Source organism: Falco punctatus (assembly GCF_963210335.1).
Source record: "Falco punctatus genome assembly, chromosome: 4".
Classification (NCBI taxonomy): domain Eukaryota; kingdom Metazoa; phylum Chordata; class Aves; order Falconiformes; family Falconidae; genus Falco; species Falco punctatus.
In genome coordinates, this window is record NC_137583.1 from 68,266,631 (window position 1) to 68,282,635 (window position 16,005).

Below are 16,005 nucleotides of genomic sequence, written 5' to 3' on the forward strand. Positions count from 1 at the left end.
GTCTTTGTGTTGATTCCATCTCCCACCCAGCTAGCTGAGGAGCTGCAGAGCAAGCCACTGAGCAGTGAGATCAGAGAACTGTTGAAACTACTCTCAAAACCCAATCTCAAGGTGAGGATGTGTTGCACCTACAAAGTACTTTCTGCGTGGGTGTGTGCATCTGCTTCCTCGGGCTGTGTGTGGGGTTGTCCGCCTTAATGAGTATGTGTACTTTTAAGAAGGGATGCAGTGTTAATCAGAAATAGCTGTTATGAAGAAACACATTTTATGTTGCCCATAAATTGTTATGGTGTTACTGATTTTTATAAAAGGAATTCGGTGGAAAGCCATCACTCGCTCACAACGAATATTCCAAAAAGTACATACTTTGGGGGCTTTTTGGCTTTTTGCTAACTCTCATTACATGTGCTTCATAAATTTATTACAAATGTGCTTTTACTAAGAATTTGTCAGTGATGCCACTGGTTTGATTGCACCATGTATATAAGTAGCACAACCTGGTACCTGGGACAAAATTTCTGATGGATGTTATTTTTTTAAAAAAAAAATATTTTGAAGATTTTCTGCAAAACTCCTGGGGTTCTCTGTGGTGCTTTTGGGGAACTTGGTAGCTTTTATCGGACAGTAGACTATAGAACCATTGAACCACTCAGGCTGGAAGAAGATTGTTTAGTCCAACGTGCTGTTCGAAGCAGGGTCAACACTGAGTTCAGAGCAAGTTGCTCAGGGCTTTCTCCCATCAGACCTTGAAAATGCCCAGGAACAGACATTCCACAAACGCTCTGTGCAGCTTCTTCCAATTCCTAATTATTTTCCTAGTGGAAACTGTTTCCTTATATCCAGTCAGAACCTTCCCTGTTTATCATTGTTAATGCACGCTATCCCATTATTTTTCAACTCTAAAGAGAAGGGAGATGTTAGTGCTCTAGAGCCATGTTGCAATGGTAATTAATGCAGCAGTTGATAAATTTAGAGGAAAACTGAAGAGTGGTCGGGAGCCCTTTTAAAGACAGTTTCTTCTTTACGTTCCCTGTAAAAGAGTGATCTCAAAACATAAGACGCTATGATATCTTCAAAGTGATACAAAATTTTGAAGATCAATTATGCTTCCTTTGTAAAGGTTTTTTGCAGTTTGCAAAAAAGTTTCCATAGTTTGCAAAGTGACAAGCATTTTTTCTCTGAAATGGTAAGTGATGCCAGTGGTGTATTACAAGAGGAACTGTTGCTGCATCAAATTGCAGAGATCCTAAGCTTCACTGTAGGTACTCCCTTGGTGACTGTCCATGCATGTTTTATACTTCTGAAGCTTTAGTGGATTGAGTATGAAGACAGCTCGTTTGTCACAACTGCATCTCTCCCTCTCCCTTTCTTGCTTTCTCTTTCTCTCCCCCTCTCCTTGCTGTCTTACTTTCCTTCCCTCTCTCCTCCATTCACTCACTCTTGCTGTCTGTTCCTTGGAAGTGGTTAAATGCAATGTGATAATCTTAGTGGGATTTCAGGGAAACAAGTGCCTTCACCTCGGCATGGTTAATATGATTGAACAACTGCAGTAACTTACCAATTGTCTTTTTTTGGCTGCAGGGGGGAGATGGCCAGCTGCAGGGTACCAAGCCTGCATGGCCAGACTGCCTAATCCTGCACAAGGCACTCATGTTTCCCTGCCCTGCATGCCTTGCAGGTGTTTGTGTGAGCTGGGGGAAAGGACTGACAGTATGCATGATATTTTTGCCTATCCATTTTCTTCTCCACCTGCCATCTCATGGCAAATATGCCTGGGAGAGATGGTAAATTATCATGGCTCCCTCCTCCATCATGTTGACCAGGCAAGTGTACTGCATTCAGTCAGAGGCTGTTTACTTGAGATTCCTCTGTTGATTTCCCCTGCTCTGTCTTGGGCAGAAAAGGAAAGGAAGGAAATTGCTGGGACTCAGTATTTCCGTTTCTCCCCCAGAGATGCCATCAAGTCTCATCAGCTGTATCTAAGATTATGCTGTACGTTGCATAAGATTTTCTAGCCCTTCACTATTAGATTGATGGCTGGAGAGGGTTTCTTTGTTTCTTTCCTTCTAGATTCCTGGGGCAAAATGATGTCTAGAATGACTCTTTCCCACACATCTGAAATTGCTTGGGCTAATTGATCCATCTTTTCCAATCATGTTGCATAGGCCTTATCTAAAAACTTGTATGTGGCTTGATTTGGGATTGACTTTAAGGTGGCTTTCCTGACCTGGCTTATAACTGCAGGGTTAGCTGGAGCCAGCAGGAGAGCTTCCACTTCCCTGCAGCTCTGCTTTAATGTTCATGGCACAATGAAGGATGGTTAGGATTAGTTTACTACACTACATCACCGCCTCCCCAAGTTTGGTGGTGTAAAGGGACAGGTTTAGCAAGGTGATTATATCTTCACAGGTTTGGTTAACGTGCCAAAAAATGCTGGGAGAGGTTTCCAGCAGCTCTCTGATTAGATGAATATTTCTATGTTTTCATTTTGTGTTACAGAATTGTTTGTTGAATATATTTCTGGGTGTTTGCATCTGATGAGTAAAGCTTTGACAAATCTGGTGTTCATGATTTTCATTCATAGAGATTTGTTTTTAAAGAAGAAATTTTTTCTGAGACAGTTACATTTATGAGACTTGAGATTTTCAAAATGCCCTGAAAGTCATGCCAAGGTTTTGTCAGGTGCATTTTCTTCTGGAAAAAAATAAATTGGACATTTCTGATCTTTTAAAAACTGGATGCAATATCCAGTGACGCTGTGTTTTTTTTCCTGCTCTAAAATGTGGCATCCTTTACCATAATTATATGAACTAGCAGTGGTTGGGGTTTATCTTTTCTAATTAAATCAGAGCTTTGGAAGTAGAACAGAGCATGTAGCTCTGGGAAATCAAGTGAATTTGTTCATCTGCGTGTGAGATACAGCATTTGCATTCTAGATTTAAAATATAATTGCCGAGTCCCATGGATGCAGGCCAGCTGCAACTATTCTAAATTTCCAATGTTGAATAAAGACTTACAGTTTACATTATGTAATCCTGCTCTACCTTGTTAAAGATACCAACAAGTAGAACAGTATTTCCATACCTTAGAACCCAAACCCAGTTGAATGCAGTATTTGAATTTTAAGCAGACCAGAAATTAGCTCTTTGAAATGCATCTTGTTATCTCTTATTTAGAGAGTGCAAGTACAGCGATGTATATAAGCAATGTATCTATCTTCAGGTCTTTTCCATCATAACTGCAAGTATGTGATCAAATGTTTGCAATCAGTTGAGGAAGATAACTGTTAATAAATGCTTACACTTTCAGGGTATGTGTATGCAAGTTTAAAAGGTCTGCTGAGTTGGTTAAGAAACAGCTCAAGTTTAGCATGTCAAAGTTAGAATGAGGTAAATAACCAGAACTCGATGTACTGAAACTTATATTTCTGTGCTTGTGTTTCTTAAAGCTGTGAGGTATGTGGGGATTTTGGTTGGTTGGTTTTATTAAGTTGCAATAAAATATATACCTTAAAGATACATTAAAAGTATAAACCACAGAGTTATATAAATTCATAGTCAGGCCAGGTGCCATGGTTTAACCCCAGCTGGCAACTAAGCCCCACGCAGCCGCTCGCTCACTCCCCCCACAGTGGGATGGTGGAGAGGGTTGGAAGAGTAAAACTGAGAAAACCCGTGGGTTGAGATAAAGACAGTTTAATAGGTAAAGCAAAAGCCGTGCACACAAGCAAAGCAAAACAAGGAATTCATTCGGTACTTCCCATGGGCAGGCAGGTGTTCAGCCATCTCCAGGAAAGCCGGGCTCCGTCACACATAACCGTTACTTGGGAAGACAAATACCATCACTCCAAATGCCCCCCGCTTCCTTCTTCCCACAACTTATATACTCAGCATGACGTCATATGGTATGGAATATCCCTTTGGCTACTTCGGGTCAGCTGCCCTGTGTCCCCTCCCAGTTTCCCGTGCCTCTCCAGCCCTCTCACTGGCAGGGCCCAAGGAACTTGAGAAGTCCTTGACTTTGTACAGACATTACCAGCAAGAACCAAAATCATCAGTGTGCTATCAACATTGTTCTTACACCAAATCTAAAACACAGCACTGCACAAGCTACTAAAAAGCAAATTAACTCTACCCCAGCTGAAACCAGGGCATCCTGTGGGCAGTGCTGCGTGGCGCTGGTCTGAATGGTGTTTGGAGCAAGCAAGGGTGTGCTTGGGTGATTTGAAGTGCTGGCAGATCAGGCTTGGATCTGCCTGCTCTAGCTCTCTGTAAATATAATTTAGATTTCTGAATGGGAAATTTCTGTCTTCCACTGCTGTCTCTGTTTGCTGGGTATTGTAGCAGCAGCGCTCACAGACCTTTTCTGCCTTGCAGCGGGACGGGCTGTGGAAAGCCTGTGTGCTGGCAGCACCTCCAGGTCTTCCCCGCTTCTGCTCAGGTCTTACAAGGCACACGAGGCTGATGCACCTGTGTAAAGCTTGCTGAGCACAGACCTCACCTACTGGCCTTTCTTCTGATGGATGTTTTGAATTTTTTTTAATAATTTCCATTTTTTTCCAACATAGGACCTGGTGCTTTAAATTAATTGCATATTAGATAATCTGTGTAGTGCTACCACTGATTCCATTATGAGTGTTAGGTAGTGTGGTGTGTCTGCTTATAACCTGACATGAATGAGGAATGGAGGGAGGATTGTGTTGCTGTCTGTAAGGTTTTATTCTGTATAATTCAGGCCAATGGGCTGTATTTGAAGGTGGTAATTCCTCACCTGCGTGCTAGTGGGTACTGCACCCACTCCTGTTTTTTTTCTCAGTTTCTGGAGTAACTTTTTAAGGCTTATAATTCATGAGGTGAAACCATGAATTAGATTATTTTTAGCCCTATTTCAAGCTTACTTTATGAAGGAAGCATTTAGAAGATGGTTTGTGTTTTCAAGATTTGGGTTTTATATTCCAATTTTTTCAATGGACTTACATTGAAGTTATATGATTTTATATGTTTGAATGAAACTTAATGAGGAACTTACATAATAAGCATTGGTGTTCCCCAGGGCTCAGTACTGGGGCCAGTTCTGTTTAATATCTTTATCGATGATCTGGACGAGGGGATTCAATGCACCCTCAGTAAGTTTAGAGATTACACCAAGTTAGGGGGAGTGTTGATCTGCTGGGGGGCAGGCAGCTCTGCAGAGGGGTCTGGGCAGGCCGGACCGATGGGCTGAGGCCGGTTGTATGAGGTTCAACACGGCTCAGTGCCGGGTCCTGCACTTGGGACACAACAGCCCCCGGCAGGGCTACAGGCTGGGGCAGAGCAGCTGGAAAGCTGCCGGGCAGAAAAGGCCCTGGGGGTGCTGGCTGATGGCCGGCTGAACACGAGCCAGCAGTGTGCACAGGTGGCCAAGGTGGCTAAGAGCATCCTGGCCTGTATCTGAAACAGCGTGGCCAGCAGGACAAGGGCAGCGATCGTCCCCCTGTACTTGGTGCGGCTGAGGCTGCCCCTCGATCCTGTGTTCGGTTCTGGGCCCCTCACTGCAGGAGGGACGCAGAGGGGCTGGAGCGTGTCCAGAGACGGGCAGCGGAGCTGGTGAAGGGTCTGGGGCACAAGTCTGATGAGGAGCGGCTGAGGGAACTGGCATGGTTTAGCCTGGAGAAGAGGATACTCAAGGGGGACCTTATCGCTCTCCACAGCTCCCTGACAGGAGGCTGTAGGCAGGTGGGGTCGGTCTCTTCTCCCACGTAACAAGCGACAGGACAAGTGGAAATGGCCTCAAGTTGCACTAGGGGAGGTTTAGATTGGATAATAGGAAGAATGTCTTCACTGCAAGGGTGTTAAAGCATTGGAACGGGCTGCCCAGGGAGGTAGTGGAATCACCATCCCTGGAGTTGTTTAAAAAATATGTAGATGTGATGCTTAGGGACATGGCTTAGTGATGGACTTGGCAGTTCTGGATTAACACTTGGACTTGATGATCTTCAAGTTCTCTTCCAACTTAAATGATTCTATGAATATACCGTTTTCCATGTGTCAAAGAAAGGAAGAAATGTCCTCTAGCTTCCTTGACTAATGACAAGATTAAGTTTACTTAATGTATATTGTAAATACACAACATGTGAAGCTTGACGTAACACTAAACATCTCTCTTACATGAGGCTTTATTGTTTTTGTTTATAACATGAAGATTAGACTGTATAGTGAGTCTGTACATGAGCAAATGATGCTTCTGATTTAAGAGAAGACACTCCTGTGTGTGCTTTTTTAAAAAAATATGAATAATAGCATAAAGAAATAAGTATTCTCAGCTTTAATGGTTTATAATTTGGAGAAATTTAAGGAACTTACGTGACAGCAAACAGTATGTATGTGAAGAGGGGAGTTGTACAAAATTTTGAAAATACCGGCAAAAATGTTTTAAATTATGATGCATCAGATAGGCACCAGTGCATTTGAGAGAGATGTCTTTATAGAGTAATTCAGGGGGTTTATGAATCTGGAAGTATTGCTATTGTCTGAGAGCACTACATGTTTCTGTTTTTCTAAAAAAATAGCTATAGTATCTAGAGAGAAAATATTTTTCATTGTCATGCAATTGTATAAATCAGAATATATAATTGGAAGACTAAGATTCAGGTATATAATATATATCTGTTATACACAGATATATATCTATATACACCAAATATATCTAAAAAGGAATTTAATTCTGGATTTCTAATGCACGTCACAATCAAGTTAGCAAAATGGTCTTACCTGTCAAAAGAGATGTAAATGGGAAGAAGGGAAGGGGGCACTAGAGTTATTCTGTCAGTCACAGGGCAGAACCTGAATGCCAGACACTGTAAGGAAAGAGATGTAGTATATATGAAAGAAGATCAAACTAAGAATGAAAGACTTTGAAGCTTACAAATTCTCTTCCACTTTTAAGTAAAAAGCTTTCTTGAATAGTAGCTCTTGGTTCCTGTTATAACAAGCTGGAAAAAGCTTTGTTGTCATATTGAGCATATTTGTTGTCAATTTTTAAAACTGAGACCTGAAAAACTAAACCAATTAACTATAGGAATTTTTAACATTTTAGGCTCTTTTTTTTTTGTTGGTGTGGCTGTAAACAAAAAAGACTATAGAAAGAATGGAACATCTTTTATTCCATTGAACAGTGATCTCGGTTACCCAAATTTGAGACAGGCTCAGGATATATTCAGATATTCAGATCTAAATAGCTCTTAACTGTGTTTGCAACAGCAGTTACATTCCTGATCATTCCATACTGAAATGAGCAATTTACCATTTTAAATTAATCCCTATTTGGGTAAATTTAGTGTCTTTTAAATTCATACAAAACATGTATTTTGTGGTCACTGGTTTAATGGGCATAACAATTAGTTTATACCACTGTGCTAAAACTACTCTGGAGGATGTTTATCTCTTATGACCCAGAGGAAATTAAGCTTTTTAAGTGTCCTAATGCTAATGGTGGTTCTGCCTGTTTTAGTGGAGTTTTTCTTCTGTTTGTGTGTGCTGAAGGGTTTGCCAGCTGCTAGTCTGAAAGGTAAACCAGGTACCTAAACAAGGGTACGAGGCAGGACTGTGAATGACTTCAGCACATCATGATACACAGGAATGTAAAGTATTTGGACCACTTTGGGCACTGTACCTGTAGAGGGAACAAATGGTGGAACATACTTGAAGTATTTTTCTTGGCTTCTCTTTTGTTACCGTAGAATCAACATAATATTGGAAGTAATTTTAAGATAACTTGCAGAGTGAAGGGAAAATCACTTTCATATAACTGGGGATGTTTTCAGATTAATTTATTCATGGGCAACTTCAATGTGCTGTTGAGACAAAATATAGATTCTTTAAGTTGTTTTCAGTTTTTTTTAAATTGCTTTCAAATAGCAAAGATACATACCCCAGAAAATTGTAAGTAAGATTTATGATTGCTGTCTTATCTGCTATTCATTTGAGGTGTGCTTGACTTCCAGTTTCACAAAGCATAAAAATTTTGCATTTGTAAACATTATGATCTAATAAGTACCTCAGGCTTTCCTTCAGAATAGAACCAGGAGTTAAACAAAACTAAAACTGCAGATAATGAAGCCAGGACACTTTGTTTATGATGTTTTTCCTGCATTTGTTTAGGTTTCTTTAAAAAAAGAAATAGTGCTTCTTTTAGCTTGAAGCATACCTTTTTCTGTTGTCCTGTCCTGGTTTTCCTGTATTTACTGGGAAGTTTATAAATTCTAGCCTTCATTTGGTAAATAACTGCTGATACCATCATATCTGCCATCTGAGGCTTACTAGATTTGCCCAGTGGCCTAATAGACTGTTCTGATCAAAGTGCTACTTGTTCTGGTAAAAACCCAAACATTTTAAGCCTCTCTCAGCGGAGCCTTGTAAAGCTGCCTTACAGTCACTGGCAAAAATTGACAATATAATTTACTGTGCAGGAAACAGCAGGCATTTTTCTACAAAAACTTCAACGTACAAAGCACTCAAAGAAAATATTGGGCTATCATAATATAAAACAAAATCTGTTATTGCTTTGAAAAGTTCATGAAGCATTTCTTGTAACATGTAATTAAAAAAATCTTAATCTAAACTTTGCCTTCTTTCCAACATTTTCTTTGTAACTAGACTTGCTGAGGATTTTCCATCAGGGCCTTTTCATTGAAGTATGCGGTTTCTGCAAAGTCAACATTTTCCACTGGAAATTGTTGGGATTTGCCTATAACTGTGTTCAGGCTTTTGTATCTGGAGAACCCAAATACAAATTTTAGGTTAGATAACATCTGAACTACATTTGAGCTGTTAGTATATCCCAGGCACTCGGAGGACCTTTTGGCCCTGTCCCTTGAGAGGCCCGTCTTCCCAAATGCTCTGGGAGACCATTCTCCTTCTCTTTATGATATATTCATGCTTGCACATGATAGCACAAACTACAATATCTGTTCAAGAAGCATAATTTCCCATGATTTATAACTATTTACTCATCAGTGGTCTTTGAGGTTTGCTGGTAGAACTAGTTACAGGAGTTGTGTTCTTATATTAAGAGATTTTACTATACAAATTAGTTTAACTTAATTGATATGGTGAGCTGGAGTACATAGTACTTCATATATCAACTGAAAAGTTACCTACATAATCTTCATTTGCAAAATCATATGCCATTAATTTGTAAATCTGCAAAAGCCTGCTTGATTTTGGATGGTATGCTGTAAAATATCAGCAGTGAAAGAGAAATATTTATTTCCCTCTGAGTAATGTATGCAGATCACTGCAACAATAAGCAAAGACCACAGCACTGATGGTTTGATAACGTTGGTTGGATTGGTTGACGGGAACGTAGGTGTTCTGGCCATACCAGCCGTGAAGCTAGGGGAGAGGAGACAGTGCTGGGGAGACTTTTGTTGGCAAGTGAATGAGATCCTTCTGCCCGGTGTTTCCTGCCTTGAAAGTACTTGCCACTTTGGGATGCCGTCCATCACACATTTTGGCAACCTTGTTTTAAGAATAAAATCTATCTTTGCTCTCTCTTTTTAGCTTTAGACCTTTACTTCCTATTTTCATGTCTGCTTGCACCCATAATTCAAAGGAGGTTTTTAAAGAAAACTTTTTTTTGGGTGGGGAGTCCTGGGAGAATATGTTCTGTCTTTATTTTTGGAATTTTCGTGTTACTGGAATGGAGTAAGCAAAACAAAGATGTAACACAAAATAGTCCTTTTAAAAACAGCAATAAAAGCCTTGATTTTTTTTCCATATCTCACAGGCAGAGAACATCAGGAAGCAGTTGTGGCACACTTTTAGTGTGGTAGGAGCTGACAGAGCATAGAGATAACAACACACAGCATACCATAAGCATAGGTATGAAGTGACGTAAAGGAGCTGAAAGAGTACTGCATGAATATATTTAGGTAATAACCATCAGGTTACCCTGGAAATGGTCTCAGGTCCATCCCATGTGATAACTCAACTGATGTCCAATGGACAGCTTCTCTGTCAATCTTGGATGTATGGATATGAGGTTACTCACTAATAGCCAACATATAAAAAACAAAGTGAGAGATGTAATAAACAAAAGTGAAGCTAGGCAGGTTGGCAGCAGAAAATAAAAGATTTGAAAGTAAATCAAAGAAATTCTTTGGTTGTATATACAGACTTTCCCACATGAAGGAACCAACTCTAACCCATGTAAGAATGTTGAATTGCATACACATAACTACAGCATTCACATACAGCGTGTAAGAGTTGGCAACATTACTAAAACTGGTAATTTAGGAGGAAGAAAAAATCACTATGGATAAATCACATCCTATTCAAGTAGCAAATCTAGTCAGCTAGTGAAAATGGAGAAACTGCACAATCATACAAAGCAAACAATCCCTTTTTTAGTTGTCAACTTTTTATACTGCTTTTTTCCTTCAGTGGTGCTTTCCTTTGCATTTGCTGGACCATGTTCTATTTGAAGTGTCCATTTACTTACTCAACAGTCTTCTCTTTTCTAGTTTGTTGATGAATCTTCAATAGTGGTCCAGTATGGTCTCGAAATCTTCCCCGCCCCCCCCCGCCCCTTTCTGCTTATTTCTGGGTTTCTAGTCAGTGGCCCAGTGGCAAGACTCTCTTCCCATGATATCTAACTTGTAGATCTGTAAGTATCTTTATCACAAATATTTTAGAAAATTGTAAGCTTTTTTCTTATACCTGCTATTTTGCTGGCTTTGTAAAAAGAATCTTACTATTAAAGAGGCAGAATTTATTCTGTTGCACTACATCTATTTTAATATTTTATAATTCTTTCATTATACCTTTCTAAAGTACTTATAGACTATTTACTTATGTATAATGATGAAGGTAATACTCATTGCAGCTTTTCAGTTCTGCAGAATGATACCTGAATTTAGTGCAATTGATATGGAGAAATACTACTTCTAGTGTTCAGTATGGGAAAAGTCCAAAGCAGGCAAAAGTAATTACCTGAAAAACCAAACCGGTTCAATATTTTTAATTAGACATCCATGTAGTATGAATACTCTGTAGCTAAATTTAAAGACCTCCTTATCATAAACAAATCTATTATATTCTGAAGAACTTAAGTATATCCAGGTTCTTTCAACCTCAAGGAACACTAGATGTTTTACTTTTTAAGACTTTAGATGTCATGCTGTTGTCAAATAAAGGCTGGGTCATTTCTAAAAGGCACTTTCTCAGAAAAGGCAACTGCAACCTCAACTTTTGCTTTTCTTTATTATATTTTCATGTGATTTCGGGGGGGGGGGGGGGGGGGGCGGGGAGGTGTCTGCAGGTGGTTTTCAACCAAGAAGATATGCCTGCTACTGCTGTAGACAATAATGTCAGGATTCCTTCAAAAAAGGAATTGATCAAGGATTGCTAGGATATTGGAAGAGTGCTCCTGTCTTGGCGTTTTCCACTCTGAAAACCATCTATCTGTGGTCTTGGATGTTACTTAAATAGGGCTTAAGGCTTCAAGAACACTTTAGCTACATGATTCACATTGTGAATTTAAAACAGACTTTGTTCAGATTCTTCACTATTGATTTAAAATTTGAGCTTATTCTGCCATTATCCACAACTGAGGAAAAACACAGGGCTGTCATCTGGAAGAATATTAACACTTTTACCAGATGACACGGACGGGCTGCATGTTTCTGTGAACACTGAGAACAGTTCAACTTTGGAAGCGTCTCCAGGGGCTGAGAACAATGAGCCAGAGGAAGCAGGAGTCTGAAGATGCAGAAAGTTCACTTTTCTGTTGGCTATTGCCGTCTGGCTACCAGCTGCAGGTAAACCCATCAGTTCAGATTGGTGAATCTGAAATCAAGAAACTGCATTTTCAGGCAAGGAAATTACCCTTTTGTGAAGGGAAGTTCATATAGTCATGAATAAAGTCCACCATAGTAAAGAGAAAGAAGTAATATATACTGAATATTGATCAGACTGAGTTGTTGCTATGCCAAGGACATTATTATATGGTAAGCATTGAGAACACAAAACCACACGTGTACAGTATGTGTTTCAAATAACTGCATCAAAGTAAGATTGGAAGAGAAAGGGATTTAATTGCCAGCTGGACAAGCGCGAGCTAGAGGGCAACTCTGTTTAAAGTACAGATGAGACAGTTGCAAGTATGGAATGTTTTTTCTCTTTTGTACATATGTAACTGCTGTCTTCTCACACACTATATAATTTCTGAGGATTTTATAGAGAATATCTAGGGAAAATGTAATATTAAGCCTGATTCCGCCCCCCATGAATTAGTACACCTATGGGTTTTCTGTTTACAAACAGAAAATTATGCTTAAAGTACCTTTTTTTTTTTTTTTTCTTACCATCACTGTTAAATGTTTCTTTGTCAATGTCAGTTGAATGGTGTAAATGATCTTCAGTAGCAGAAATAAAACATGTTCATTTCTTTGGAAGTTAACTGATGTTTTTAATGTTATATGCTGTATATATTTTAACTTAAGAATTTTGTTTAGAACAGAAAATCTCAGATTTCTGTAAGAAAGTGATTAAGTTATTGCATCATCAGAAGGAATAATACTACTTTTCTGTCCGATAAGTGGTTACTATAGCTTGTGTACTCACTCACTTGTTCTACTGCAAAAAAGACAAATAGTTTGCTGTTATCCCAGCCACTTCAGCAGCACTACCAAGTTTCTCCTGCCTATAGTTTTATTGCTTGCTTCTCCTTCTAGATTATGCTTAATGCTTTAGCTAAGCAGAATTCAGCTAATGTGAGTTGAGGTACTTGTTCTCACCTGCCCTCTTGTTATCTTTTTAACCCTTATCTTGCCTCATGATTAGGGTTGTACATACTCCCTGAGCAGACAGTGGTGGTGGTGAAGACATTGCCATGTGCTGCCCTTTTCTGATGGCTGTTTTACCATCCATTTGCTGGAGAGTGGAATTAGTGGGATGGAATTCATCGATACCTCAATGTAAAAATTAGTTCACGTATTCAAGATAGCAGGTTTGAAGACTAATTCTCCTGTAGAATAAGAAAGGTTGTTCCTGCCCCTCCTCACCTAAATTATCCTGCTTTTTCCAGCTTAATTTTGTGCTGCTTACCAATTGTTTTTTAAAAGCATAGCTTGATTCTGAACCTTGTATTTTTATCCCTTTCTTCAAACTGTTCTCAAGTTAAATTGTTTTTCTGTGCCTAGAGCCTGTATACCATCACCATTATGCTTCAACTTTCTGCTAGTTTTATTCTCCTGCTGTCTAAATTCTTGCCCATGTGTGGCTGCTATGACTCCTATGCTTTTCCTTCTGTTCTGATGCTCTTGACAGCTTTCCTTCAGTGGGTTCAGTCTCCTCCCAGCTCTTTCAGCTTTCTTTCGCTGGATGACTTCACTCGCTTGATTTTAACTTTATGCAAGTTACTCATAAATCAGTCTTTCCAGTCTTGAATAACTTTCTCCACAAACATTTTCATCTTGTCCCTTTGTATTTCTTCTGTAACCTTATCACAAAGGAAAACATAAGACGGCAGGAGGTCCTGGGGGGATGAGCTCTGCCAGGTGATTTCCGGGACACGTTGCTGTGGTTGCCGATGAAGTTACTTTGCTCCTCCAGTGTAACTCCTCTGTCCAGCCTCAGTGGAATTTACGTCACCAAAGCAAAGCACAGAGATGGGCAAATGTCTCTGGCTTACCTGGTAGAGTTCAAGCTGAACTGCCAGGGAGGGTGGCTGGTGCTAATGACAGCAAAATCATGGACCGTTTTGTTCCATTTTGCTGGGTTTGCTGCCAGGGCAGTAATCTACTCCATAGACAAGGTAACCGGCAGCTGGGTTGGCAGTGTCACAGTCTGCTGCAGCTGTTGGCTTTCATAATGGTTGAGTCCCTGCACATTTTATGTTGATAATCTTGACTACTAATTTTTCTTTTTTTTTCCAAATACCATGAAGAGGCTGCTTTTGTTTCTTTGTCCGTTCTGTCTTGCATCTTTATTTAATTTACTGTTTTCTAAAATGTTTTTCTAGAGTAGTAAATGCAAACTATTTCTGAAAAGTAAAGCTTAAAATTACATATATATCTATATAATTATTATTTTTTAATAATGAAAATTTTAAAGCATAAGGAACGCTGTTCATGAGTCAGTGGCTACTTGGGGTATTTGTACTCTTACAGATCTCAGAATATAAACAGAAGGACAAAATAATACAAAATTTGTCATTGTTTTAGAGGAGCAAAAATGTAGTCAGTGTAGTTACATGATACACATATTTCAAAATATAGAACTGTTTTCATTAATAACATTCTCAATTTAAATAAACATTTAAAGTTTCAGAACTGTTAAGAAAAAGAACTTTGAATGTTTCCAATGTCAGATTTTCTTTGTGTAATTTGATAGTGTACAATTTCAATTTATAAACTGTGAAATGATCAGCGATAGCTGTAGTATGAAAAATAGAGCAGTAGTTATTAGACTTTTCAGAGGTCTGATGAAAGTATTCATTTCCAACTAGATCATGTCTAAGAATTTAGCTGAACATCAATATTTATATTTAGGTAGTGCAGGAGTTTGAATTATACCTTCTTTCAAGTTCTAAATATGGACCGTGTTTACATTAGTGAATCATAAGCATAGAACTTAGAGCTGAAATAAAATCTTTTTCTCCAGAGGTGCTTAAATATACATGACCCAAATCTTGGACCATGCGTGCATAGCTCTGAAGAGCTGTGTATTTGAAAACAAAACCAGAACATTAAAAAAACCCAGTTTCATCTGTATTTTTCACAGTTTCTTGTGATAGGTAAAAATTAGTATCATGGAAGTAAGTAGATTCCTTCTTGTGTACAAAAAGAGAACATTATTGCCTTTACATTGCCTTGTGCATTTACTGCACAATTATTCTGGGTAAATCTTGTTCATCATAGGATCCAAGTTTCATTTCTTGGCACTTGTAATTTGTTTGCTTTTAAAAAAGTCCCAGCCTTTTCTATAAAAGTCTAGTCTGATGCATAGTTTTTTTTTGAACTAAGGGTACATTGTATTAACTGCATGATACAAAGAGGCTGCTGAAGAAATGTCCCTTTACTCTGTGAATATGGTCATTTCTTCATGTGTTCAGAGCATACGGAAGTTGTTTTGAGGATAGGCCCTGGCCACTTCTATTTGAATACATTAAATGAAATCAAAATGGCTTTATAATTTTGTTTGCAGTTCAATCATTACCCAATGTCTACTGCTGACTATTTCAAGAGCAACTACGGTGGATAGTCATGTGCTAGAAGAAGCAATGATGGAAGGCAATCAGGAAATAAATCTTAGCATGTTCAGTGTATAGCATTAGCAAGTTTGTGATGGCAGAAGCTCTTCTGGAAGCTTGACTGAGAAAAGACACAATTTCTGGCATTCATACTTTTATCTAAAATATGCATCTTTGCACTGAGAGAAAGTAGCACCAGAGTCTGAGGAAAAGATATATTGAAAACTAGTACATTGTGGTTTAATATGGTTTTGGGGAGGAGGAGGGAAGTGGTTGATAAGTTCCAGTTGTGAGTGAAGAAAAGCATGATGACTACTAGACACTGATTGGCATTGGTTCTTAATACTTGGGCTGCATCGGTTTTTTTGCATGTGGTGTCCAGGAGCCTGGTCTGGCAGTCAGAGCAGGGAAGTATCTTATTAACACTGGTGGCATAATTCAGTGTAGTAGTGGACGGAATCTGTTTTGCAAGTTTCATTGTCAAGGGTAGGTTCTTTTGAATATGTTTTAAGTTGCTGCCTTTTACTCTGGAAGTGGTGCTTTAGATTATTTTCATCTGTTTTTTCTATCTGCCTGAGTGTTTTTAAACTGCAATATAGAACCTCATTAAAATGAACCAGTCCATGAATGAGCCCAAGCTTTATGTGGAAAAACGTAATTGCAGAAGACTAGTTTCAGAAGTCTTAACTGTAAGTAGCCTGAAGTAAAAGCAAACACTACTTTTGTTTTAGTGTATCTTTGATATTTCACATACATCTTTAAAGGACTGCATGT

General features: G+C 39.0%; 1 protein-coding gene across 8 annotated transcripts in view; it reads left to right on the forward strand.

The window, feature by feature from the left end:
* Window positions 1-16,005, forward strand: part of MPP7 (MAGUK p55 scaffold protein 7) — a 158,072-nt gene that overhangs the window by 92,123 nt on the left and 49,944 nt on the right. For 7 of the 8 annotated variants that reach the window (XM_080386016.1, XM_080386019.1, XM_080386022.1 and 4 more), the window contains one exon: window positions 31-111. In XM_080386016.1, coding sequence (XP_080242142.1) covers window positions 31-111 — 81 coding nt within the window. Of the gene's footprint in view, window positions 1-30; window positions 112-3,969; window positions 15,921-16,005 lie in introns of those variants that run through there. The other variant, XM_080386023.1, reaches the window with a different exon arrangement.